Here is a 25,676-nt window from a genome sequence, read left to right on the forward strand (position 1 = left end):
AAGCGTGGTAACGCCACGAAATATTGATTCTAGACCCACCCTTTAATATACCGATCGTCATATTTCGACTAGATGAGTCGATCTAGATATGTGTGTCCGTCCGTCTGTCTATTAAAATTTGTAAACGCGATACAGGCCACAGCTATGTGCCAATCGTTACATGTAGGACGGGATCTGGCCAAGGAGGTAAATATTTGGTTTATATTTAAAGGATGAAATGCTCGCTTTTGAGGCCACAATTATGACCCGAACATCCCGAAATTTTACACAGAAAAAGGGGTCTGACCATCGAATAGGGATGACTATTTTGTTAAAGTTCGATCAATATTTAGCGGAACAAATGCATACAGACTTTTGTGTGAAAAATGACAAAATTTGTATATAAAGTCCTGTTATGGTCAAGGACGACGCTTATAATTGATGATCAGATGATATTTCGGGGATGAAATGGGCCAAAAACTGTAATTATGGACGAACATCACAAATTTTGTATGGAGAAGGCGATGTGACCAACAAATTCGAATGGCTTTCGCAATAATAGTGTAAAATAAAAAAAATATGGAGTAATCCTTTTACTCCTAGAAAACATGATTCGGAAAAGATGTCGCAGATGAGCCGATGACCTCTAATCGGTGAAGAGATTGCCAATATCGCAAATATTACCCAGGCTAGGAATTAGATCCGCAGAAACTTAGAGCTCAGTAGTAGTTGTGTAGGGTATCATATGGTCGACCCCGTCCGACTATACTTCCCCGCTCACTGGTTTGTTCTAGGAACCCAAAATACTAAATTACAGTCAGTCAACAGCGTAACAAAACCAGTAAGGAAAGTAGTAAAGTCGGACTGGGCCGACTATATGATACCCTTCACCACTTTGGGTATATTCTACATATGTATCCTAACAGACGTCGGGTTTTTGTTATATATCTATATCTGAACCGATTTCAGGGAAACTATTACTTCAGTACGTTGTGTAAATTGGCCTAGCTATGGCCTTTTCACGAAGCTTAGCAACATCATTCTAGACTTAATTCAGTACGCTATGCCAAAATTCGTGCAAATGAAAAGATTTCCAGGGACTTTGGTGAACCATTTACCTAAAATTGGGAGAAACTATATATAGGAGCTATATCCAAATCTGAACCGATTTTCATGAAACTTGGCACACATTATTATGGACGAAATTCAGTACGCTATGCCAAATTTCGTGCAAATCGAAAGATTTATAGGGACTTTGGTGCAGCATTTACCTAAAATCGAGCGAAATTATATATGGGAGCTATATCTAAATCTGAACCGATTGTCACGAAACTTTGCACACATCATTCTAGTATCAATTCAGTACGCTATGTCAAATTTCGTGTAAATCGAAGGATATATAGAGACTTTGGTGCACCATTTACATAAAATCGGACGAAAATATATACGGGAGCTATATCCAAATCTGAACCGATTTTTCCCAATTTCAATAGGGTTCGTCCTTTGGCCGAATATGTGACCTGTGCCGAATTTCATCCAAATCGGATTACTGTACTTTGTTTACAATTTAACATGGACAGACGGACGGACGGACGGACGGACATGCATAAATCGACTCAGAAAGTGATTCTATGCATATTCTCAAAAGGAACCATGGGTCTATCTCGATTATTTTTGCCTGTTACAAACATATGCACAAAGACATAATACCCTGTACCACAGTGTGGTGAAGGGTATAAATACTAAATATTTGGGGTAATGTTATATGGGGCTATCCAAAAAAAATTGACAGATACGTGTCAGTATCAATAAAAAACAGTGAGCAATAACAATGTATGTGCAAAATTTAAAATCTCTATATTCAATACTGTTACCGCTATCGTGATTTAAACACACAGATTGACTTGCATAAATCGACATAGGATTGTGCACCCACATCTTTGTTAAAGCCCTTCAAAATACCGAAAACCATTCGGTGTCTTCGTATGGGTCTCTGTCAAAACATGGACATATTTTGAAATTTTCCTCGAAAACATGTAAAGGAAAATGCACCAAAGATCTCCAAACTATTGAAAATGGCCACCAAGAGTATAATTACAGAATCATATCCTTTATATGAAGATTGCCTAACCAAATTTGAAAGAGACTGTCCTATATCCTCGATAGCCTTACTAATTCTATATTTAAGGTCTTGAATCCAAGTGACCTCAAATTCGCGATAGGCCAAGAACGATCTTTATACCTTTGTTTTGCGGCTATTACAGATTATTTTGAAGATCACATATCTTCAATCAAATCAATGAGGAATATTTTTGTTAAACATTTCCATTTCTACTTCGGGTCCTTGCGCATCATTTCCTTATTTTTGTCCTTATTTTCTTGAACCGTAATCTAAACACCACAAAACGAGATTTTTTGAACTCCAAATATTCTACAGAAATTTCACTCATTAGATTTTAGATTGGGACCCAAAGACAAGAAATTGATATTCGCATTCCCTCATCGTCCTTTTCCCATTTTGCCCGATCTTTGCTCAACCTTTTATATAGGAACACTAATAAGTTTCGAATAAATTGTACATTATGACCATGAGCCCACAGTATAATAAACGTCTTCTGAAGCACCGCGATCGAATTTTTTCACAATTTGTTGTTGGAAAACGCTTTACAAGACCAAGAGGTTTTCTTTTAGAAGACGAGAAAGTTGTCTGAAAGATCGTAAATATAGTCCATGACATTTTTTTTCTCCTTGAAAAATTAGTATCTCTTGTCGCCATACAATTGGCGAAAACATTGTTCCGAAAGGTGTGAAAATTCTTTGCGCCAATTTGTAATTATGTGATGAGAACTTTTACTATCAAAGACTTTATGTCTTTATGGAAATAAAATGGTGTACACAAAGGAGTTGCCTGGCGTTATGTTTGAAGTACTCCAAAAACAACAACTCTATATATGCCCTCACTTTTCCATAATATGCCGTCGGAATTTCTATTACTTTGTTTTCCATTCATAAACATTATGCAAACAAAAAAAACTATCATTTCGATCTACACGGTAATGTAAAAATAGCAAAAATGAACCCCCACCACCCCACCACATGCACTTTATCGCCAGACATAGTAAAATTTTGTTGTTTAGACTATTTTCATCGGTCCATCGGTATGGCCCAACATAAATATTTTCACAGCCGGAAAATCATTTGCAATGCAATTGCAACATTTTTATTGACAAATGAATAACAAATTAAAGGTTACTTTACGCCCAAAAATTGCAATGAAACTGCATGCAACTTTGTCCCGCAGTCGCAGACAGTCGAAGAGGAATTTAAAAATAAATTATGATGGGTAGAAATTATTGATTTTGAAATGTCTAATGTGTAATATGTAGTGAGGTAGGTACTTATATATGAATTTTTTTACAAAAAAGAAAAAAATATGTTTAAGTTATTTATGCAAGATCTGGCAATTTCGGAATGCTGAAAAAACATTATTTAGACACATAATGTGAATGATATCAATATCAAGTTTGATTAATAAATTTTCAAGACTTTCAATGGGCTAACTTCGAACATATATATTGAAGATTTAAAATGAAAAAAAAAATAATTTACAAAATTTTTTTGTTATTTTTTGATTGCTTTTTTGTGATTAAAGAAAAATCCTTATTTTTGATTGCGGGCATGAGGACTCCTCACTGGAACATCGGAATCCGAAAATTTCGACAGTGTTAGAAAGAGTACATGTCTGGCACTCGTATGAATTAGGATTATTGACTTCGCTTAAAAATCAACAAAATGACAGACCTTTGAAAAAAATATTTTTGGAAAATCGCTTATTTTTTACAACAAACTAAGATAAAAAAACAAGCGACAAAGCGTTAAGTTCGGCCGGGCCGAACTTTGGATACCCTCCACCATAGAAATAATGAAAATTTTTTGAAAAGAAAATATGGGGAACATACATATAACTACAATTCTACCAATCGATTGTTGTAAACCAAATAGAAATTTCAGCAATTTCATTGAGGGATTTCCCTAAAATCTCAAAACGCCAAAATGGTAGCGTGAAACATATGTATAGAATCCTGATAATAATCCAATTTAGAAGGCAATTTATATTATACATACTAAAGCGGCAGCAATATTGAAAACATTGTGTAGGAATTAGCGAATACTTGGTGTTTTTATTATATAAGAGGTTATGCCTAATTGAGGGTCGATATAGCTCAAGTTCCAAGCTAATAATTTAGTTTTGAATCCCAATACCGTGCGTCACGCTAAATATTAAATATGATGTTTTATATAGAACCTGGGCCTAAATGCGGTTCGATATAGTTCATTCTCAAACCTTACGTTCTAGTTTTTATGTCGTTATCCTCCGATAGAATAATGATTACAACATATGGCTAAATCGACTAAATCGTTTTATAATTCCATACTTGAAAATTTCGTCTACAGAATTCTACATTCTATGGTGGAATATAGCTATATGGGGGTAACACCCCCTCACTGAACAAATTATCTAACTATCTATATATATAAAAATGAATTGCTGTTCGTTAGTCTCGCTAAAACTCGGGAACGGCTGAACGGATTTATCTAATCTTAGTCTTGAAATGTTCGTGGAGGTCTAGGGAAGGTTTAAAAGGTGAGAAAAATCGAAAACCGCGAAAATTTGGCAAAAAAATATTATGCCGCCTATTTGTATTTCCACGAATTTAGTATCGATGTTACCTATTTGTATTGAAGATGCCAACTACCGATAACACTCAGGTTGGAAAACGGGGGTAAGAACTTCAACATATAGAAAATTGAATGGGAAATATTTATGGCGTCTTTTTAAAATGTTAAGCCATAGTGCATAATTTCTGGGATGATATCTTTTATCCAACCCTATGAGAAAATTAGGTCAATGTGTTTATAATATCGAAAATCGGGGCTTGGACCTTAATAGATAATTTTTCGCCAAAAAGGAAGATTTGACACCATATGATAAATTATGGGGGATACCATTATATGGGTGCTACCCGAAAACTTGGACCAATATTGCTAATTCTTTGTAAGGAGATTTTGTACTCACTGATCATCTAAAATATGAAATTACAGCCAATTTGGTTGAAACACGTGACCAAACCCCCCAAAATACAGAAGAGTGGACCAATATTTTAAGTTGGATTCATGCTACCATATAAAACAACCAATTACAGCTGATTCGGTTGAAAACCGTGCCCAAATCCCCAAAAATGTGGAGTGCCATTATATGGAGGCTTTTCGGAAGCTTGCACAAATTTTTTAGAACATTTTCTAAACAATGATCATCCAAAATATGAAATTACTGCCAAACACCGAATACTTGGGTCAAAATTGATAATTTTAAGTAGAGAGATTTTCTGTCCAAAAATATCTTAGGAGTATAAGCAATATATGTGCAAATTTGAGAGCACTATCTCAAATCGTGGAGGGTAAAAAATGTAACTTAATATTGGGCTATCGTTATGTGAATTACACATCAACAATATTGCTATGCAAGGCAACGTTTGCCGGGCCCGCTAGTTTTAATATAAAAAGGGGGTTATATGGGGACTACCCCTATTTTTTGTGTAGATATTTGGCACTAAATAAAAAACCAATGTACCAAATTTCAGCGAATTCGGAGCCTAAACGTTGACCGATATATCCCATCGTCGAACTTGACCTGCCTGCAGACCAAAGACGAATCTATGCAAAATTTTGGCGATGTATCTCAATTCGTTTAGACGATAGAGTGATTACAACAGACGGACATGCTTAAATCATCACTGAATTTTACGCTGATCAAGTATATATATATATATACTTTATATGGTCGGAAATCATTATTTCTATATAATAAGGATGATCTTGACCGATTGTATTTATCCTAGTTCATACGATAGCTATACACTAACAGAGAAACGTCCCAAAATTTGGAATGGATTGGATTATTAGATTTTGAGTTATCGTGCCCGCCATTCGCAAAAACGCTGTTTGGAGAAAATGCGTTTAAAGTTTGATAAGCCCTCTTGCCGTCACTTGATATTTTGAGGACTTTGACATGAAATCGGGTGTAATTTTATATGTGACCTACATAGATATATGAACCAATTTTAATCAACCCACATGTCATTTTGAAATACCGGGTCAATCGGGTCTTTGGTGTATCATGTTGTATGCAATCGAGCAAAATTATATATGGGAGATATATATTAATATGCAGCACAGCGCGCAATCTACTTCAATCCACGCTTCTCAATTTGACAAATGTTAGGTATTTTGTGCACAATTTCATGAAATCCGACAAAAATACATATATATATATATATATTCAATACATAAGGTATTTATATCTGAATCGACGTGTACTCAGATGTTATTTTTCAAACTTTACGTTTATATCGCAATTTTAAAGATTTAACTTTGAATTTTTTTATTTAATTTATTTAAATGAATATATAGGTTCACGTTTTGCTATAGCCCACAAATAAACTCTCGACCTATTTTCAGTATATTAGATGACCTTAACTGTAATTCGACATTCCGAAATTTTAAAAGTTAAAAACTTCTTCGTAGAAGATCCTAACATATACCTAAATTAAGATCATGTTACATACACCCAATGTACCCAGTACCGACAAGCATTTCAGGTCATTGGTTGGTGAAAACAATTCAGACAAATATTTCCGATATACAAAGCATATCTTTTTAATTTTTTTTATAAATCCACCCCTTTGATAGTCCTTGAAAAATATTTTCAATAAATCCACGCCCTTGATAGTCCTGAACAAATATTTTTAATAAATTTACGCCTTTGATAGTTCTTGAAAAAAATATTTGCAATAAATCCACGCCTTTGATAGTACTTTCAATAAGTCCTTGAAAAAAATTTTAATTAATCCACAACATTGATAGTCCTGTAAAATATTTTCTATAAATCCATGCCTTTGATAGTTCTTGAAAAAATAGTTGATATAAATCCACGCCTTTGATAGTTCTTGAAAAAATAGTTGATATAAATCCACGCCTTTGATAATCATTGAAAAAAAAATATTTTATAAATCCACGCTTTCGATTGTCATCGAAAAAAATATTTTTAATAAATCCACTCCTTGGATACTTACTTAGCTGGCTTGTGGCAGAACTTTCGTTCCATAAGCCGAGCTTAGAAAAGATTTGCAGGCGCGTCGATCTTTTGCATAGTTTTTCCAATTTGAAAGACCATTTTCAGCGATGTTGTCTTCGACTTGATCTTTTCCAAAGTATTCTTGGCCTTCCCCTTCTGCGTGAACTATCAGCTGGTTCGCTTTTATATGCCTTTTGGGCTGGAGCATCTCCATCCATTCTCACAACATGACCTAGCCAACGTAGTCGCTGCAGCTCAATACGTCTAACAATGTCGATGTCCGAGAATAGCTAGTTCAACTCATGGTTCATTCGACGGCGATATTCAGCGTCAACGCAGATCGGCCCATAGATCTTTCGGAGAATTTTTCTCTCAAACACTCCCAGAGCTGCCTCATCTGCTTGCGTAAGTACCCATGCTTCAGATCTGTATAACAGCACGGGTAGTATCAGCGTCTTGTATAGTGTGTGTTTGGTCTGGCAGGAGGTGGTCTTGCTTTTGATACTCCATAAAAAAAGATACACACCTATAAGAGTCCTTAAAAAATATATTTTTAAAAAAATCCACGTTTTGATAGACTTTAACAGCCTGTTTATGTATTTCGAAAGAAAGGTTTCTTTCGCTTTCAATGCGAATGAAAATCAATTTTGGTTCATATAAAAACATTTTACAGGCAAAAGAAGTCGAACGATAAACAACTCGAATGAAAACGTATATTTTTTCTCTACAAATTGGGCTTATGTATGACGAAAAAGCTGTCATATTGCGAACGAAAATGTCAAATTTACTCAATTGCTTTATAGCTTTCGAATCAATTGCAAAATCGCGAACTATGTACCAAAACTTGAAGCACTTTCACACAACACAATCTCTATACAAAATAAAAATTTTTGAAAATTGTTTTATAGGTATCGCTTGGATTTTCCATTCATGTTTTTGGAAAATAAAATTGTACAAAATTCTTACAAATACTGAAAATTTCCATTTGACATTTTTTTATTATATTTTGTGTAGTTTGTTCTCATTTCCCATTTGACTGTCATTTATTGAACATTGTTGTAAAACTTTGCATTTAATTTAGTAGTTTTTCGAATGGTATACGTAACGGCAAACGAACGATAGCTTTCGAAATACATGAACGCTTTTTTAAACGAAAGTGAGTGAGTTACTTTCTTTCGCTTTGATTTTCGTTCGAAATAGGAATATTTTTTATGGTCGTAGACGCATTTTCAGCCGAAATAACTGAAATTTGATATTCCAAGATCTTGGTTGATTAAAAACATATGTCCGGTTAAGACGAAGTTTGCAACACCGTACCGTATTGAGTCTAAAATGACGTGAATTACGTTTTGCTGAAATCGATTCATATTTAGATATAGCTCCCATATATATCTCCGTCCGATTTCATATAAATATGCACCAAAAATTTTGAAACTGCTTGTCTTTTTCTTCGATGAGCCTAATATTTTTTGCAAAGATTGCCATGATCAGCGTATAATTAAATTTTTGTATGAACAAAATGAAAAGGGCATATGTTGTACTTGGTTTATATTGATATACACATTTCAGATTCTTGTTGCCCCTTCCCAAATCTATATTTGGATAATTTTCCGTTTTACGCTAATTTTAAATGTCAATGTCAAGACTAAAAACAGCACATGTGAATATCGGATTTTATTCGCACGAGATACAAAACACATATTTTATTCACAGGTGGTACAATTTGTAGATATCTACATACTTACATATGTGGGTCAATATACAAATAATCTTCACAATCTGTGTTTTCAGTTAAACATATGGTTAGCATCATGATCCCTCCCCGAGCAATATCCAAAATGCAAACATATTGAGTTCATTAAATTTCCAAAACAAAAATTTGACATACTTTTTTCCAAATTAAAAAAACATTCTTTCTCTTACAATAGATTTAAAGAGTAAAATTATTTACTCTTATTCTCTTCCAAACGATTAATGTAGATATTGCACCTGATTTCGAGACCCAGAGAATTTGTGGCGATAAGATAACACACCAAAAAAGGTGCTGCTGATAAGACAGCATTGAAACTCTATTGCGTGGATATAATTCGTATTGTGGAAAAAAGTTTCTCATTTATTTATTATTTGTTGGTTGGCTGGTGAAGTGAGTTTTCTAGAGAAGTTGTGAAGTTTTTGTGTGGTCCGAAAAAAAATTCCTGAGGGAATCAGATTTTGTATTATAATAAAGCCAACATAAGAATTTGTAATTACAAGTGTAACAAATGTGAGTGTGGTATATTGGTGATTCTAAAAGATTTTTGAACTTTGATTTTGAATCGGATTTTTTTTTATAATTTTCCTGCATTCCAAAATAAAACGTAAAAAATATAATTGTGAAATCACTTTGAAGTGGCCAAAGCGGCGAAGTGTTTACCGAAATTGATAAAGTTTTTTTTTATTAATTTTTGTTGTCTATTTTTGTTGTTGTTTCACCTGCAAAATATACCAGCAATAATCAAATCGATTGCAGTGTGCGTATGTGTCATTGTGTCTGTGTATCGGTGTGTGTAAAAAAAGTATAGGCAATGTGATAAGATTATTCAAGTAATGGCTTATTTATGATGATAACAACCAGTTCCTAACACTTTAGCTGTCGGCTAGTTGAGTCATTATCAACTGTTATTATTTTTTTATGTCAAAAAATTCATGCATATGTGTTTGTGTGTGTTCGACACTATCAATTAAAAACCCCGAACTAAATTTATGTGGTACATATTTGTTAATAATAGATTGAAAAATGTGTTAAATATTTATTATTTTTTGGTGGTAAATCTCTCTGACGCCTTTACTTCCGCCCTACTTCTTTTTTACAACAGCAAAACGTCTTTGTCCCAATTCCCTTGAACAAAAACCACCATTGTCCATTGGAATAACACATTATTAATAATCAGAACAAAAAATGGATCGTCCATGGCATTTAATTACCATTGCGGTGTGTTGTCTCTTGGTATGCAACCTGAATTCGCTGCATGTCAATGCTGAAGCCACCACCCAAAAAGCTGTACCATTGGCCAATGATAATTCCACTTCGACAACAACCAAACCTGCCACAACCAAAGCACCAGTCACTACACCAAAGGTAAGTTGAATAATGCATTTAAGATAATTTTTTTATATTTTGAAAAATTGGAGGGATCAACGTTTAGGTCAAGATAATAAAAATTGGAAAAAAATAAAACCATAAGTTCAGATGTACCGGTATACCCTTTACCATGACTCAGACCATTCTGCAATCTATGAACAAAATGTCAATCTGGGAGACATGGATTCTTTGGTGTACCATTTGTATAAAACCGAGCAAAATTATGTATGTATGTATGTAAATCCGGACCTAATTGAGCAACGGTGGCATATACCATTTGGTATGCTGCATCACAAAGCGTTGTCCACAATTTTATATCGTTTATATGGAACAGACGTAAGCTCATCGGTGAACCAGTTACATAAAATCGAACGAAAATATATGGGAGCTATATCTAAATCTGAACCGATTTGCACGAAACTTAAGACAAGTCATTCTAGACTCAATACAGTACGCTATGCCAAATTTCGTGCAATTCGAAGGAAATGTAGGAGTTTTGGTACACTATTTGCATAAAATCGGACGAAAATATATATGGGAGCTATATCTAAATCGAAACCAAAATTCACGAAACTTAGCACAACATTATTCCAAATTTCGTGAAAATCGAAGGATATATAGGGACTTAGGTGCACCATTTACATTAAATCGAACGAAAATATAAATGGGAGCTATATCTAAATCTGAACCGATTTTCATGAAACTTAGTATACATCATTGGTGCACCATTTACAATAAATCGGACGAATATATATATATATATATACATATCTATCTATCTTCTATCTTCTATATATATAAAAATGAATTGCTGTTCGTTAGTCTCGCTAAAACTCGAGAACGGCTGAACGGATTTTTATAATCTTAGTCTTGAAGTGTTCGTGGAGCTTCAGGGAAGGTTTAAAAGGTGAGAAAAAATTGAAACCCGCGAAAATTTTGCAAAAATGTAATATGAAGCATATTTGCATTTCCACGAATTTGGTATCGAGCTATTTTGATTGCACCACGTCGTAGTTAAAAGCTTGAAATTTTGAGTGTGGGTTGTTGTTGTTGTGTAGGCGTGAGATAAGGCTGGGTTTTTGGAAATTCGAACAAGAAGGGTACGAAAAGTACTAAAATGTATCATATATGGTACCCTTTGTATTAGGCGAATCCTTCGTATATATATATGGGGGATTTCTAAACCTGTAATTTGTTTACAAAAACACATGCACAGACGGACGGAAGGATATACATAATCGACTCAAAACGTGATTCTATGCATATTCTCAAAAGGAACCATGTGTCAATCTCGTTTTCTTTTACTGTTACATCTCGTTTCTTTTTGTCCTGTGGTGAAGAGTATAAAAAAGCAGAACTCCTACGGACTCTAATATCAAAAATATAAACTTCCATTGAGAAATACTTGAAATGGGTGGGACATTTATATCAAGGCAATGTCAAAATATTCATCAGATTATTCTGTCAAGTAGTAAATTATCCACTGATAATATGCAATGCGCCTAGTATACAAATACAAAGAAATTGGGCTAGGACCTTGAACATGTTGAAAATGAAAGTTAAATCCAACAGAAGGACTTTAACTTTGCAGGACTGTACAGTTTTATTGATGCTTGTCCAGTTTGAAGTTAAAATTTAATTTGTCAAGCTAAATAGAATTAAAGCAGTGAGCCGAGCATTATAGTCAGACTTGGCCGACCACATGATACCCTACACAACTACCACGGAACTCTAACATTCTATATTCCGACCCTGAAATATTGTGAACTACATTTTTTTTTTTTGTATTTGAATATTCAAAAATTTCGTCTTGTGATAAATTGGCGAGCTGAAGGCGATACAAATATCATATTGAAGCTTCGGGGGCCTTTTGAGAGACCTTCTATATTAACAGGGCTTCTATAAATCTATATATTAGATTATTATTTAGGTATAGAAAGCCGTTGTGAAATCTTCTATAGGGAGAAGGTCATGCGACGGTAAAGATAACCCTCCAAAATTCCATCTCGTTGGGAGAGGGAGCCTTCAGAAGACTCTTAAAGCTTCTTTAGGCAAACAACTCTTGACTGAAACCATCTTGTATAAAGACGACGCAGAAGAACTTGAGATAATCTTTCGAGAAGAAAGTCAGGATAACATTCATTTCAATATAGTGCTGCACAGTGTATTATTTAAAACACAATGCCCAGCCGTTTACGAATCGAAATCTGGCAACTCTAGCCTGGGACCAACAGAATATCTATAAAGTGTCGAACGACATTTTAAAATGAAGTCTCAAAATATTAAATTAGAGCTAACTCGATTGAAGAACATGTCTAAAACTATCAAAATAACGAAAATTATAGGGTATTATGTAGGATAATGAACCGATATTTTGTAATTTTTAGTAAGAAATATGGTCACTCAATGAGATCCAAATTCAGTTATATGGAGTCGATAGCAATACGTGACCCGATATTGGTAATTTTTTGTTGGAAGATTTAAAAAATTTGAGCCAATTCGTTTGACTACCTTGATCAAAGTCCACCAAATAACAAATAATTGAGTGTACCGGTATGAAAACTATATCGAAATATGGGCCAATACAATTTTTATTATAACCTAGTACTGCGACTACTCTTAGGATGTCTAGTATTTAAAACTGAATATGTAGGACCACATTTTGGAATATCTCCATATTAATTTCCCACAGAATTTTAAGTATTTTAATGATCCTTACTAAATTTTATTAACCGAATTAGCTGTAATTCGGCATATCGAGTTTTCACAGAAATTCTCAATATCGGCCCGCATTTCTAAATTGACACAAAGGAACTACCCACCATTAGTATTTTCCAATCAGTTTTTTTATAAATTGGGTCTTAGAGGATGTAAGACCCTGCTAAAATTTTTAATAAAGGTCCCATCCTATTTTTGCAGCCCCTTTTCCAATATAGGTGTATATAATTTTTCTCCGGGGAGAACATTTCCTATTTAGGCCAATATGCAATGTTTGGTACGGCCCAATTTTATGTATTTACAATGTAGTTACAATTTGAAATGTCTGTTTCTGAAAGTAAATAAAGAAATGTTCAATACAGGTCGAATATTTACATGGTATATTTGGGCTCCGACCAATTTTAGCCGTTTAAAATTCCTAACTGTATTTTCCAACCGGAGAGTTGGCACTTCAGGTTGTTAGAGATAGTATTTCCATCCCTATGTCCCTGACAAATTTTAATATAATGAAGGAGGCCCCATACTCGGTTTTTTAAGATGCCCCATATAAAGTTCTCTGTCAAAAGGTATCTCATAAGACCTTTTGACAGAGACCTTTATAAGAGACATCCCAGCGAAATATATTCAATATGGCTTTCCACAACCCCCATAAAAGATCTCGCCTCATTTTGGGTCATTTGTAGCTCTGTATCTGCTGTATTTTCCTACCGAAGTGGTTGTAGTTCAGCATTTTGGTTTCTCAGAAGCCAAATTTTCCACATAGGTGCATCATACTAATATATTCTTACTATGTAAAAGTAATAAGCATAATATTAATCTGACGGAGGGTATAAAAGTTTCGACCCGATTGAACTATCCGATTTGCGGTATTGTGGTACCATAATAAGGAAGCTCCACCAAAAAACTGTTCATCGCCATTTACTGTATTATTCAAGCATAAACAGTAACATTTCAAGCATATATTATTTATTCTGTTAGCTGACATATTTTTCAACAGATATAAATATATTTGTGTTTTAAGAGAAAAGAGCTCGATCACATGACCAAAATTCTACACTAAAATTGGTATTATATGCTCAAAAATCGCAGGTTCTTATTTCCGCTGATTTTGCTTAAAGGATATTGATTTATGCCAGAAACGACTTAGATGTACATCCGAGACTAATAACTGTTGACGAATCATGAATGGAAATAAAGTTCAACCATGTTGAAGCTGGAAGCTGCGGCATTAGCCAACACCAAACTCCCAAAAAATTAAACTTACCTATATTCCCCATATCGCGATATTTTTACAATTATTTCATACAGTACAGTTCTTGAGCGCGTTCTTCAACCGAATTCGCTGAAATTTGGTACTTTGAGTTCTTATTGGATAGCAAATCGTCCCACCAAAAAGTACAAATATAGGTCCATTTTTTCGGGTAGCCCTCATATAAGGGTACCACCCAATTTTCGGTATTTTGGGGATCTTGAGCGCGTTTTTCAACCGAATTCGCTTAAATTTATTACATTGGGTTCTTATTTGGTGCCAAATATCTAAACCAAAAATTATAAACATCGGTCCACTTTTTCTGATAGCCCCCATATAAGGGTACTCCCAATTTTCGGTATTTTGGGGTTCTTGAGCGCGTTTTTCAACCGAATTTGCTGTAATTTGGTATTTTGTAGTCGTATATGGTAACAAATCTCCCTACCAAAAATTATTAATATGCACCCCATTTTAGGGGTAGTCCCCATATAACCCCCTTTTTTATATAAAATAGTTGTAATCACTTTTCTTTTGGAGGATATTGACATAAAAACTAGAACGTGTAGGCCTAGGTCCTATATAAAACATCCTACATATTTTATATTTAGCTTGAGCTATATCGGCCATTAATTAGGCATAACCTCTTATTTAATAAAAACACCAAGTATTCGCTAATTCCTACACAATGTTGTTAATATTGGTCCCGCTTCAGTATGCCTCTTATAAATTTGGCCTCTTAATTGGAGTATTTTCAGGATTTTATACACATGTTTCGCCCTACTATGTCAACATTTTGGGGTTTTGAGATTTTAGGTAAAAACCCCCATTGAAATTGCTGAAATTTCTATTTTGGTTGCAACAATCGGTAGAATTGTAGTTATAACATATATATAACTACAATTCTACCTATATTTTCATTTAAATTTTTTTTAGAATTTCTATGGTGGAGGGTATCCAAAGTTCGGCCTGGCCGAACTTAACGCTTTGTCACTTATTTAAAGATCATATCGGAATATTCCATAAGGGAGTTGTTGGTTTTTTATTAAAACCATATTTTTTTCGATTTATTTTCTACCAAAGTAGCCAATTTTTTTTAGCATAAAACTTTGTAATCAGGGACAGGAGTATGACTCACAATTTAAAAAAGAAATGTATTTATCAACATAGGAATTTCAATTAAATCAGTTATACTGACCGATAAAATTTAGTTAAAAGCTAAATGATCGATGATTTTATAAAATTGATTATGAAAGCATGGAAAATAATATATTCTGAAATTTGTTTGTAGAAGACAATATATAACAAAATAATAACATGATCAGAGGTATTCTGTCTAGATCTTAAAAATTAGTAGATGATTTTTTGTCAATAGGATTTCTACAGGATATTTTCTATGAGAAAAGAAGGTTTTCTTATGTATCCACCACCATGAGGTGAAGTGTATATATATTACACCTGTCATTCCATTTGCAACATGTCGAAATAATCTTTGGAGGCGTCATACAATATGTATTTAAAAATTCGAAATCGATTTAGCCAAGTTCGTCTGACTCGTCTCTATTTATCCGAAGTGGCTGCATTTCGCAATTTAATTTATTGGATGTTGAGAATTATCATTTTTATATATGTTCATGTTCTGGCATAGCCCTTAATTTTCGGTACGTTTGAACTTTTTGGAAACTAGGCGATTGAAACTTAAGTATCTTTAATTTGGTAATTAATTTCTATGAGCATACACAACCTATTAGCAGATTATTTACAATAATATGGCCTCCATATGAAGGTCCTGAAATGTTTTAAGAAATTTTGAATATACGCCCAACTTGACGAAGTTTTTACTTATTTTCCCAGATATACAGGAATTCTTGTAGCACGAGAAGAATTCCATTAAGGTTTATCCGGTTCTGAATTCTCTGTGTCCAAAGTCATAATGGTTGCAACCTCTATGGGCTACGTCCTTAGTTAATTCGGATACAGGGGAGTGGGCTTACCTAGGCATAAGTTAGCTATCGTCAATTAGTGCCTAGTAGAAATTGATTCGGTTGTACCAATCAGATCTAGCTGTCCAAAGCTACTCCTGTCTAGGCAGCTGCTTCTCCTCTGCTGCTATAGATGATCTCCGAGATCACCCCACCTTGGGGAACTCCCTGTCTCATTCTACGGGTCTTCGATTCGATAGATAGTTTATTATCTATCTTCGATAGACAGTTTATTATCTATATTTTAAATACTGCCAGGGGTTGGCCTTCTCTACGTCCTCGAACAGTATGGAATCGTTGGTGGTATCGTAAGTCTTATATAGGTCAAAAACCACGATAACTGTTTGCTTGCACGGTTCTCTAATAATATATGTGAAACGGCGTGCAGCGCAAGCTCGCTGGTTCTCCGAAGCTCAAGCATTTTCACAGCCCCCTTAGAATGTCTTTGTTTCGCCAATTTATTTTTGAATTATTTTACAATCTGTTTGCTTCGAGGCCGTATTAGATCTTCTTCTGCGGGTTGTATAAATTTTAATTGACCTGAAAATCTCTTACAAACATATTTTTCATATCTTTTGTAGTTGGGCCTTTATTGGCGGTACTGTTTCAATAGTCCATAGCTCTTCGATACGAATTTATGCTCATTGCTTCTTCTACATTTTTGGTGATCGAAGTTATCGGGTGTGGAATCGCCGCCTGTGTTACCTCATTTCTCCATTGTTATCTACCACGAAAGCTGTGACATATGACCCTAAAGGGACACCCCGCTTGTTTATTTCGATGACGTGCGAGTAAGCGCCTATGAATAATCTTCCTCGTCCGTCATCGAGAATTACCATCGATATATACTCGGATATTTTAATGGAATAGACGAAATAGCCTTTTTCATCAAAAAAGAAATGAATGAGACTGTATAGTTGGACTGTCGTGTTTGAAAGATGCCCTCTATATTTCCTACCTCATGTATTACCCAGCAACTGACCCAACTAACACGTAATTGAAATTCGGTCCAAGTCTCTGCACAATTTTCTGATTCTGATTTCGATACAACCGCTTTATGGGCGTGATCACAGAAATCGGGAAGTTTGCCGATAGAAAATTCTGGGGAAAATTGGAGAAAAATTTCAAGATTATAGTGTTTTCCTAAGTAAATTTTAAAAAAATTGAGTGCCCAGATGAATTCGGAAGAAAATACTTAGAAATTCTAGGAGAAAATTTAGATTTTATAAAAAAAAATTATTAAATTCCGAGTAAAATTTGGGATTTAATAAAAAATACGGTACGAATTCGGAAGAAAATTCTTGGGATTTTCGGAGTAAAATTTAAATTTTGTGGAAAAAATCATTCCGAATTCTTGGGAAGTTCGGAGTAAATTTTCGATTTTCCAAGAGAAATCTGTTGAAACACTGAAAAAGAATTTGGGGAACTCGGAGATAAATTTATATTTTCTGAAAGTCACCAGTCCGAATTTGATAACAAATTCTTGGAAAATCGAAACTTATTATAAGAAACCAGTAAGGAAGTTCAAAAGTCGTACGGGCCGACGATATGATACCCTTCACCACTTTGGGTACATGCAAGACATGTTAATATCTACAATATCCTGTAGATAGAACGGTCATAGAATCTTTGGAAGACCATTGAGATGAAATCGGGCGAAATTAAATGTGCTATCTGGATAAATATTTGAAACAATTGAAAACCCCCATACACATACCAATCTGAAATCAAAGAAAAATTGCATGTCAAACGGACAGACTTGGATTCTTTGGTATACCATTTGTATGAATTCGAGTCAAATTGTGTATGGAATCTATATATAAACACATGGACCTAATTGAGTAACCGTTGCATAAACCATTTGTTTTTTGTAATCACTATATTTAATTCAATACTCTCTGCTAAATTTCGTGTAACCACCATTTACATAAAATCGAACGAAAATATATATAAGACCTATATCAAAATCTGAACCGATTTCAACAAACCTTATCGCGCATCATTTTTTTCTCAATAGCATTCGTTATGCAAAATTGTACTCAATCAGACAAATATTGGGAGTTTGGTGTATCATTCACCAAAAATCGGACGATATGGGAGCTATATTTAAATCTGGACCGATTTTATATAAACTTCGCAGACATCAGTCTGGACCTAAATTAGTACTCTGTGCAAAATTTTGTCCCAATCGGAGAAATATTAAGAGTTTGGTGCATCATTTACATAAAATCGGACGAAACTATATATAGGAGCTATATCTAAATCTGAACCGATTTCCCCCAATTTCAATAGGGTTCGTCCTTGGGTCAAATAAGTGACGTATGCCAAATTTCATCCAATTCGAATCATAAATGCGACCTATACTTTGTTAACAAAAATACATGTACGGACGGACATGTGTAAATAGACTCAGAAAGTGTTTCTATGCATGTTTTCAACAGGAACCATGGGTCTATCTCGATTCCTTTTGCGTGTTACAAACATATGCACAAAGACATAATACCCTGTACCACAGTGTGGTGAAGGGTATACAAATTATATCTCAGTGTGTCCGAATTCATTTTAGGTTGATGTCCACACTTAAGTCACTGGAATATATTTGTTTCTAATTTTACGAAAAGAAGATCCACGATATCGGAAAAAATCTTGGGTTGGAATTCGGAAGATAGTTCTTCGAAATAAAAAACATAATACTTGAGAGATTCGAAGGCACAATATGACATATTTTCTGTTGCAAAATAAACTTTTTGTACGAAAAAATAATATCACAGTAAGTTCGAATCTTTAAAAGAAATAGGTTTGGTTCTCATTTAACAGAAGAAAGCTGTAACAATTTTCCTGTCGTTTCGCTCGAACAAAATTAATAGTAACTTTCTTAAATATAAAACGGAAAGGTCCATATTTATGAATTCCTATATGCCCAAAAGTATGCTTTAAAATAGAAATAATACAACGATTTAACATTACCACCCTACTATTTTAACATTCCCATGAATATTAAAATTATTTTCCTTTGTACCCCTAAAAGTATGCTTTAAATAATCACTTCATCACTTACTCTCTCTTCCAGCCAAAAATAAAAATTGCCGAAAGTGATTTATGCAAAAAGAAATGTAAATGTGATGTGGAATACTTTCAAATCGATTGCAGTGGCAAATCCATGTCCACGCTCTTCACCAAAGATGAATGGAACACCCTGATAAATGGTGATGTGATTTTCACGACAATGAAATTGAACAACAACAGCATCAGTCAAATACCCATTTTACCTCAATATCCTGTGGAAAATTTATATTTAAGCTTTAATCAAATTAATAACATCACCCTAGGGGCGTTCCAAAATTTGACAAAATTAACGAAATTGGATTTGTCGCATAACAACTTAAGGAAGAAAGCTCTACATCCCGATGTCTTTAAGGGACAATATTCCAAGGATAAATATGAACCTATAAATTCGTTGATTGAATTGGATTTGGCACACAATGAATTGCATTCGCTGCATGCTGATGTCTTCGAACATTTGCCAAATTTGGAGATATTGATTTTGTGTGAAAATGTTTTCCAAGTTATTGACACATCGACATTGGCGGCATTGGCCAGTTTGTCGTCGGTGAAGGTAAATATTGGGGTATATATATTTTTTGGATATATGAAATTAAAATACCCAATTCGTTGTGTTTCAGACTCTGGATATGTCATTTATGGAATTGACGGATTTACCAGAAACCATCTTCCACAGCCCCAATAAATTGGAAACATTATTGCTATCGGGTAATTTATTACGCCAAGTTCCAGTGGCCTTAAAATGGGTAAAGAATCTGAAGAAATTGGTCTTGGATGAAAATCTTTTCGGTGACTTTGTTCAAGGAAAGTAAGTAAATTTTCGAAATACAAAAAATATAGAAAGAGGAAAAATACAGGGGTTTCCATTAAGAGGTTTTATTTTCATATTCAATGAAAATATTTTGAAATGAATGTTAATTTCAAAAAATAACCAGTGAGCGGAGCAGTATAGTCGGACGGGGCCGACCATATGATACCCTACACAACTTTCACGAAAATCTAACTTAGTGTGGTTCTATATTCTGATCTTGGGCAATATTTGCACTCTCTTGACCCCCAACGTGGGCTGTGTTGTTATGTTCGGATTTTAATTGTGGCCTATAGATGGCTCGAAAAAACCCAAATATATTATGTTTTCGGTCCACTTAATCCCAATATTATTATCTGATAATCACCGAAAATTACTGGCGTTGTCCTTGACCATACCTGGATCCTCATGGAATATTTCAAAGCGATCAGCGCTATATTTTCGCCTTCTAGGGTGGTAATGGGTTACTAAATAATATATGAATACGTAAGCACCTGTAAATATTTACGTGTAACTCCCACATCCGAGTACATACAACAATGTAATTGGTATCAATTTGAAGGCCAACCACTCCTTTTGAATATATTTTCAACTTCTTCGGTCTATGTCATTCAGAGGTAAATATATACGTTATAGAGTACAAATTTTGTAATTTTTCACACAAAAGTCAGGGTCCATTTGACCCGCTAAATATGGACCGATCTTTATCAAATGAGGCATGCTTATTCTTTGGCCCGATTCCCATCTCCATGTAAAAATTCACGGTGTTTGGGCCATAATTGCGGCCTCTGGAGCGACCAGAAAAACCGACAAAAATAAAGTTTTTGGTCCATTTCATCCCCTAAATATTAACCGATCTTTTCCAAAAACAATAGGGGTCTTCATTGGCCAGAACCCATCCTACATGCAAAATTTCGTGAAGATTGGTCCATAACTGTGGCCTGTATCGTGTTTACAAATTATAATGGACAGACGGACGGACGGACGGACACACATGTCTAGGTCGACTCAGCTAGTCGAGATATGACGATCGGTATACTTAAAGGTGGGTCGTCATGTTTAAGTTCTTGTATAAACTATAGAGTTAGGTAGTTCGGGAACGAACTAGTTCATTGGAACTATTCCGATAAAGGAACGATAGAAACTATGTTCAATTCTTTAGTTCCTATAATTCCTTTATTTGATCTCGTGAGCGAAAAAAAAGCAGAAAAGAACGAGTAAGATCGTCCGGGAACTAGTAAACTGAACCTTATGAGCTTAAAGTCAATCTCCAATGACTACGCCTGACCATAAACCTACGAACGGTTTCACCTTGAAGATGAAGAGGATTTTCAACAATAACCCTTTAATCTTCCGTGTCTCACTTGCTAAAATTTTGCTTGTTCACGTAGACACCGAGGTGAAAATGGACTTAATCAGTCAAGATGATTTTTCAATGGATCTCAGTATAATTTTCATGAATTTTAAGCACCCAATCAGCCAATACACTACATTGTTAATTATTGATCTGTTTGAGATCTTGTGTTAATAGAACTTTAAACGGCATTTACATTAGAACTTTATACCGGGTTAACCTACATAATGAGGATTTATTTGACATATATACAATGTAATTGACAATTAAAACCCACTGGGTTAAGAAAATGGTATAATGTTAGTTCCAGGACGGTGTAATGACATTTGTGGAATACCCAATTTCAAAGAACAAGACAGGGAATGGACCAAACTGGTGGTTTTCTCATTGCCCGAGTTTAAGCCAAGTCGTGCCCATGGTTCCCCATCAACACCATCTGTTTCAATTAATGCTTGTGCTAGTTTTGTTCAAAATTTCATTGTTTTTTTCTCTCAGCTAAATATGATGTATCCTGTCTTAGGTAATGAGGCTGCCATCTCTCTTTGCATAGAAACAACGTTCCCATGCATTTTTGCAGTGCTTGGGGTCACTTCTTAATATAGTCTAGTCATTTTTCTCTGGATGGCGATGTTGTTGGTGAAATTTACAAGCCATGGTGAAATTTATTTAATACTCCTCTTGCTGGCATAGAGCTTGACTTCCACGAATTACCGCCGTCTTACTCGATTCGTCATTGTTTTATTGTCGTTAATCATTTCACAGTGTTCTTCCAATTAAATAGTATGATTTTTTCTGGAAGAACCTGTCCTAGTTGAAGCTGCCATCTTTTGTTTCCTTGAATTTTTTGCAGTGATTTGAGTCCCAGCTTATTTAGTTTTGGTAATTTTCTCTGGATTCCTGTTTTGTGTTATCAGGACCCAATCAATTGGCTTCGGTCTCATTTCAGTTAAAGCCTTTTTTTCTTCAAATTGTATTCCCATTTCACTATGTTACTCCTCCATAAGGACCCATAAAGCTTTATAGATTGAGACCTGCTTACATTCGATATAATATTTGATTTTGGGATTGGATATTACGGCTAAGACTTTTTAACGAATATAGGAATCGGTAATCGTGTGATGATCGGGTAAAACTCGCAGCCTATGTTTTGGAAAATTAAACCCAAGTCCCTGTTTGAAACTGTAAAGCCTCCGAAGTGTCTTCTTTGGAATACCTGCCGAAACATTCAGTAATGTCAAGGTCAACAGAGTCTTCTTTCCCCGCAAATTATTCTAAGCCCGTTCTCTTGGATGTGGTTTCGCTAGATAGTAGATAGGAACAGTAGGAACCTCGTTAGTCCATAAATTCGCGTCACTAATTAGATGACAGATACCGAAGTCTCTGTTTGTAACAGTACGCCGAAGCATCTATGTTGGAACAGTAAAACGAAGTCTCTGTGTTGAACAGGTAATCTTGGAACATTAAACCGAAATGTATGAGTTGTAAAAAATAGTGAAGCCTCTGTTTTGGAACAGTAAACAAAATTCCCTGTTCCGAGCAGTAAACTGAAATCTTAGTGTGTGTTTGGAAAAGAAAACCCAAATCTTTGTGTGATACAGTAGGACACAACATTTGCTTTGTCCATGTGAGTGTGGCCTGTAGCTTTGGGTCGTTCCGGAACAAACTAGTTCAAATAAACTATTCCGCAAAAGGAGCAATCGGTACTAGTCCAATTCATTCATCCACCTATTTTCTTTTGCTCTAGTTATTTATTCTTGTTCTCTTCCACCTACTTCCCTTTCATCCAATGGTTCATCTAGATCTTCTCGATCATTTACCGAAATGACCTGTGCCATTGAACGATTGAACTAAAAGGAACTATAGAATAAATGAATATTTTATGCAGCCACTAAAATGGGTAGCATTTAAAAAAATTTTCTATACAACCAACGTATTAGTGTTGAATCGTTCCAGGTCGTACTACTTCAATGAAACTATTCCGCAAAAGTCACGATTCGTTGGTCCATCTAGTTCCCTTTGACCAGTGTACCATTGAATGATTGAACTGAAAGAAACTATAGAACTAAATTATTGACCTAGTCTGGTTACACTGGTGTTTCTTTAACACTTTGCACTAAAGCAGCAATATATTATGTTGTTCTTGAGTGACTTGCACGGGTTTTATTTTTGGCAGGGTAATTCAAAAAAGCCTCTTGTAGGAAAACTCTTTATATACGGTATCCTAAGAGATAAATTTGTTCCCCTTTCTATCTTACTCTCATCTCTTCTTACTTTCAGCTTCACTGAAAATCTCAACACTTTGGAATATTTGAGTATTTCGTTCTTGCCGGATACCACCAAGATTGGTCCAGGAGCCCTGAATGTTTTCACAAGTAAGTCACACTAAATAAAAATTTTAAATATATTAATAAAATGTATTATATTTAAAGATATGACAACCTTAATTGCCGCTGACAATCCCCATTTGTCCTCGATACATGAATTGGCATTTACCAAAAACACAGCAAATCCCGAAATTTTTGTCTATCCACCATTGAAACAGGTGAGTGCACGAAATATCTCTCCTGATTTATATTTGTAATATTCTAATTTTCTCGCAGCTCTATCTGAACAACAATAATCTCTCTGTGGTGGAGCGTAATTGGTTCCAACGTTGGGATCAAATTACCACCTTGGATTTACGTTTCAACTCGTGGGCTTGTGATTGCAATAATCGTTATCTCATCCATACGCTGATCAAACAAATTAATACCACCTCTGCACCCTTGGCTCCTGAAGTGTTGTGTGCCACACCCGAAGCCTGGAAGGGTAAATCCCTGCTACAACTCTCCACCGATAATAAACAATTGATTTGTGAAAATACCAATCATCCCAGTAATGATGGCGTTATTTTGATTAGCATCTTGGTGGGTGTCCTTATTGGTATTCCCGTGACATTGGGTGCCTTGGTGATATATCGTCGCGGTTGCTTCGGCATTTTGAATCGTGTGAGTCCGGGTGCGGCACGTTATAATCGTGCTACTTTGGCTGATGATTTTCATATATAGAGAGACTAGAAATACATACATACCTTACACTACATTCCAAAGAGAGAAAAACCATTTTCAATTAACATTTTATTAAAAAAAACAATGACAACGATCAATATTTGTTTGTAAAGCGATTTAGAACCCAATTAAGATGTAAACCCCATTTACAAACATCAATATCATTGAAAGACATTTTGTAAATAAAATACATAAAATTACAATTTTAATGTGTATTATTTTTATACAAGTTATGGTCCGGGGTTAAGGTGACCCCCAATGTTCAGTATTTTTGGTGATATTCCTTCTGAAATTGGCTATAATTTAGAATGTCTGTTGTCTCTGTGGACAAATTATCGGTCCTATATAGCTATAACGCTGTCGACATTAATGGTCCTTCCGATTTCTAAGTAATATCTGAAATTATGCACTTAAAGTTGCAATCACCATGCTTCGGAGCTTTTTTCACTACTTTAAACTACGCATAAGAAAAAGAGTTGGGCACCCTAGTTCACTGAGCGGAACGATCTTTCTTCTCCCTTTTTTTAAAAAGTTCCGACTCCTAGATAGTTCCTTGGAATATCATTCTTTCATTCATGGCATAATTATGTCATGTCAATAAATGAAGAAACACATTTTTGAATTAGTTTTTTTTAGTTTTATTTTTATGACGTAAAAAGTGTCCAAAGTACAAACATCCACCCGCTTCTGGACGCACTGAGAGCCTTAAAGATTAAACTTTATTTCATCCGAGACGATATAATAGATATGAACTTCTGCAAAAGTCAATGTGTCCATTGAAAAAACTATGTTTATTTTTCAGAAAGTTAGAGGTCATTTTATTTACAAATTCAGTTTCTGTAGTTTTGGCCTCCAGTGTATATTCTTGATCAGAATAAAATTCTATGTTTATTTATGCGTTTCCGCCTGTTGAAATCACGGTAGAGATCGCAGTATTAAAAATAGTGCTCTGAAAATTTGCACAGACATTGCTAGTAGGGGAGTTTAAGTTTAAGTTTATATTTATTGAGTCTTTTTTTAAACAATGTTAATATATAAATAAGATACATAATATGAAGGACTTATGACTATAATGTATTATCGTAATGCAGTGACAGACATTACAGCACCTAGCTTTTACAGCACATTTTTTACAGCTCTATATCTCAGTATTTATTCAACAGATATAAAAACGTTATGGCTGATTTTTGTCTGATACTTGGTTATAAAAACTAGTACCAGTA

The 25,676-nt window shown here is 34.7% G+C and overlaps 1 protein-coding gene across 1 annotated transcript; it reads left to right on the forward strand.

The window, feature by feature from the left end:
* Window positions 1–19,341: 19,341 nt before the first annotated feature.
* LOC133338836 (leucine-rich repeat neuronal protein 1-like) lies at window positions 19,342–24,453 on the forward strand. Its single transcript, XM_061546944.1, has 5 exons — window positions 19,342–19,797; window positions 19,865–20,052; window positions 23,684–23,778; window positions 23,836–23,948; window positions 24,007–24,453. The coding sequence occupies exons 1-5, from the start codon at window positions 19,342–19,344 to the stop codon at window positions 24,451–24,453; spliced, it is 1,299 nt and encodes a 432-aa protein (XP_061402928.1).
* Window positions 24,454–25,676: the final 1,223 nt, after the last annotated feature.

Source organism: Musca vetustissima, unplaced genomic scaffold (genome assembly GCF_032173495.1).
Source record: "Musca vetustissima isolate MV318-11 ecotype Yass unplaced genomic scaffold, APGP_CSIRO_Mvet_v1 utg2671, whole genome shotgun sequence".
Taxonomy (NCBI): Eukaryota; Metazoa; Arthropoda; class Insecta; order Diptera; family Muscidae; genus Musca; species Musca vetustissima.

Bases quoted from the DNA above. Each gene is read 5' to 3' on its own strand.
- LOC133338836 (XM_061546944.1), top strand. From the start codon at position 19,342: ATGTCCACGCTCTTCACCAAAGATGAATGGAACACCCTGATAAATGGT. The intron at 19,798-19,864 runs GTAAATATTGGG...GTTGTGTTTCAG, and splicing joins CCAGTTTGTCGTCGGTGAAG to ACTCTGGATATGTCATTTAT. The intron at 23,949-24,006 runs GTGAGTGCACGA...ATTTTCTCGCAG, and splicing joins TCTATCCACCATTGAAACAG to CTCTATCTGAACAACAATAA.